Source organism: Lactuca saligna, chromosome 6, assembly GCF_052625555.1.
Source record: "Lactuca saligna cultivar CGN05327 chromosome 6, ASM5262555v1, whole genome shotgun sequence".
In the NCBI taxonomy this organism is placed as follows: domain Eukaryota; kingdom Viridiplantae; phylum Streptophyta; class Magnoliopsida; order Asterales; family Asteraceae; genus Lactuca; species Lactuca saligna.
Genome location: NC_136422.1, coordinates 119,793,474 through 119,794,793, shown reverse-complemented (window position 1 = coordinate 119,794,793; position 1,320 = coordinate 119,793,474). Strand labels below are relative to the sequence as shown.

General features: G+C 39.5%; 1 protein-coding gene across 1 annotated transcript; it reads right to left on the bottom strand.

The window, feature by feature from the left end:
- Positions 1–338: 338 nt before the first annotated feature.
- Positions 339–1,040, bottom strand: LOC145002853 (uncharacterized). Its single transcript, XM_078962039.1, has 2 exons — positions 897–1,040; positions 339–788 (listed from the first exon to the last, which is right to left on the bottom strand). Exons 1-2 carry the CDS (start codon positions 1,038–1,040, stop codon positions 339–341), a joined length of 594 nt encoding a protein of 197 aa, XP_078818165.1.
- Between the last annotated feature and the right edge of the window lie 280 nt (positions 1,041–1,320).

Below are 1,320 nucleotides of genomic sequence, written 5' to 3'. Positions count from 1 at the left end.
CCAGAATGAGACATAGATGCAAACATGGTAGTGGGATTAGAAGCCAAATAATGTCTAAAGCTCTCAAACACCTTGGGATCCAATGTAGATGGTGGCATATGTCCAACAGATTCTGTGTCAACTGGTGGAACAGCAGTGGCAGCAAACTATGGAGGATGAGGGGTCCATGGAGGAGTACCAGAGGAACGCGACTGAAACTTCTATAGACCAGACGTATTTTGTTGCCCTGACTGAGGTTGACCAGATTTACCCTTGTCGACTAACAATGGACACTGAGCTTTCCAATGATTCTTCTGTTTGCAGAATGCACACTCATCATAAGCAAATCTTGAAGTTTGTCAAGACTGACTGGAGGAGACAACAAGCACAGTAAGAGCGGGATTAGAAATAGAGGTTGCTTTAAACCCTTTATCTGCATGAGACTTGATACGAGTCTCTTCTACAATTAACTCATTGAGAACTATATCAACTGAAGGAAGAGGAGAGCGATGAAGAATCGTTCCACGAAGACCTTCAAAATCAGAATGCAAGGCCATCAAGAACTGAACCAAGCATTGTTCTTCCCTCTTAGCGATGTAAGGCTCAAAATCTTTTAACTCTTTAGATTTAGTAAGAGCCAATTGATCCCAAAGATCAGACATAACATCATAGAAATCTTGAATGCTCTGGTCATTCTGTTGAAGGGCACGAATATCATATTCCAACTGGTATTGTTTAGCAAAATTGGACTGAGTATACAATCTCTCCAAGTGATTCCAAACTTCCTTTGTTGTGTCATACTTAGCCAACTGCATACCAATGGACTGAGTAACAGAGTTATTGATCCAAGTAATAACCTTGGAGTTATCAGTCTCTCAAGCATCAAGCAACATATCAAAATTCTCAGTTTGAGGCACTGAGGGTTTGGCTTTAGTCCCCGTGACATAGCCCCACATATTTTTCCCATGAAGGAAGTTCTTCATAACGTAACTCCAATACATATAATTCTTTCCATCCAAACGAGTACTGATTGACTGAAGGGAATCATCCTTTCCAGTCATGTTGATAGTGAATGAATAACCACAATGACAATATAACAATCTGAGAATGAAAGGAGTAACAAACTAGCAGAAGGAATCACTTGAATAACGAATCAATAGCAATTACGAACCAACAACAGCAACGAACCAACAACAGTAACGGATCAACAGTAGCAACAAATCGACAGTAATAACGAATCAACACATCAAAAAAACGAATACCAGTGACAATAAACGAAAATGGCATACTACAGTAACCCTATCAAAGAGAAATTACAAGGGTTCTCAAAGAAAAGTATAA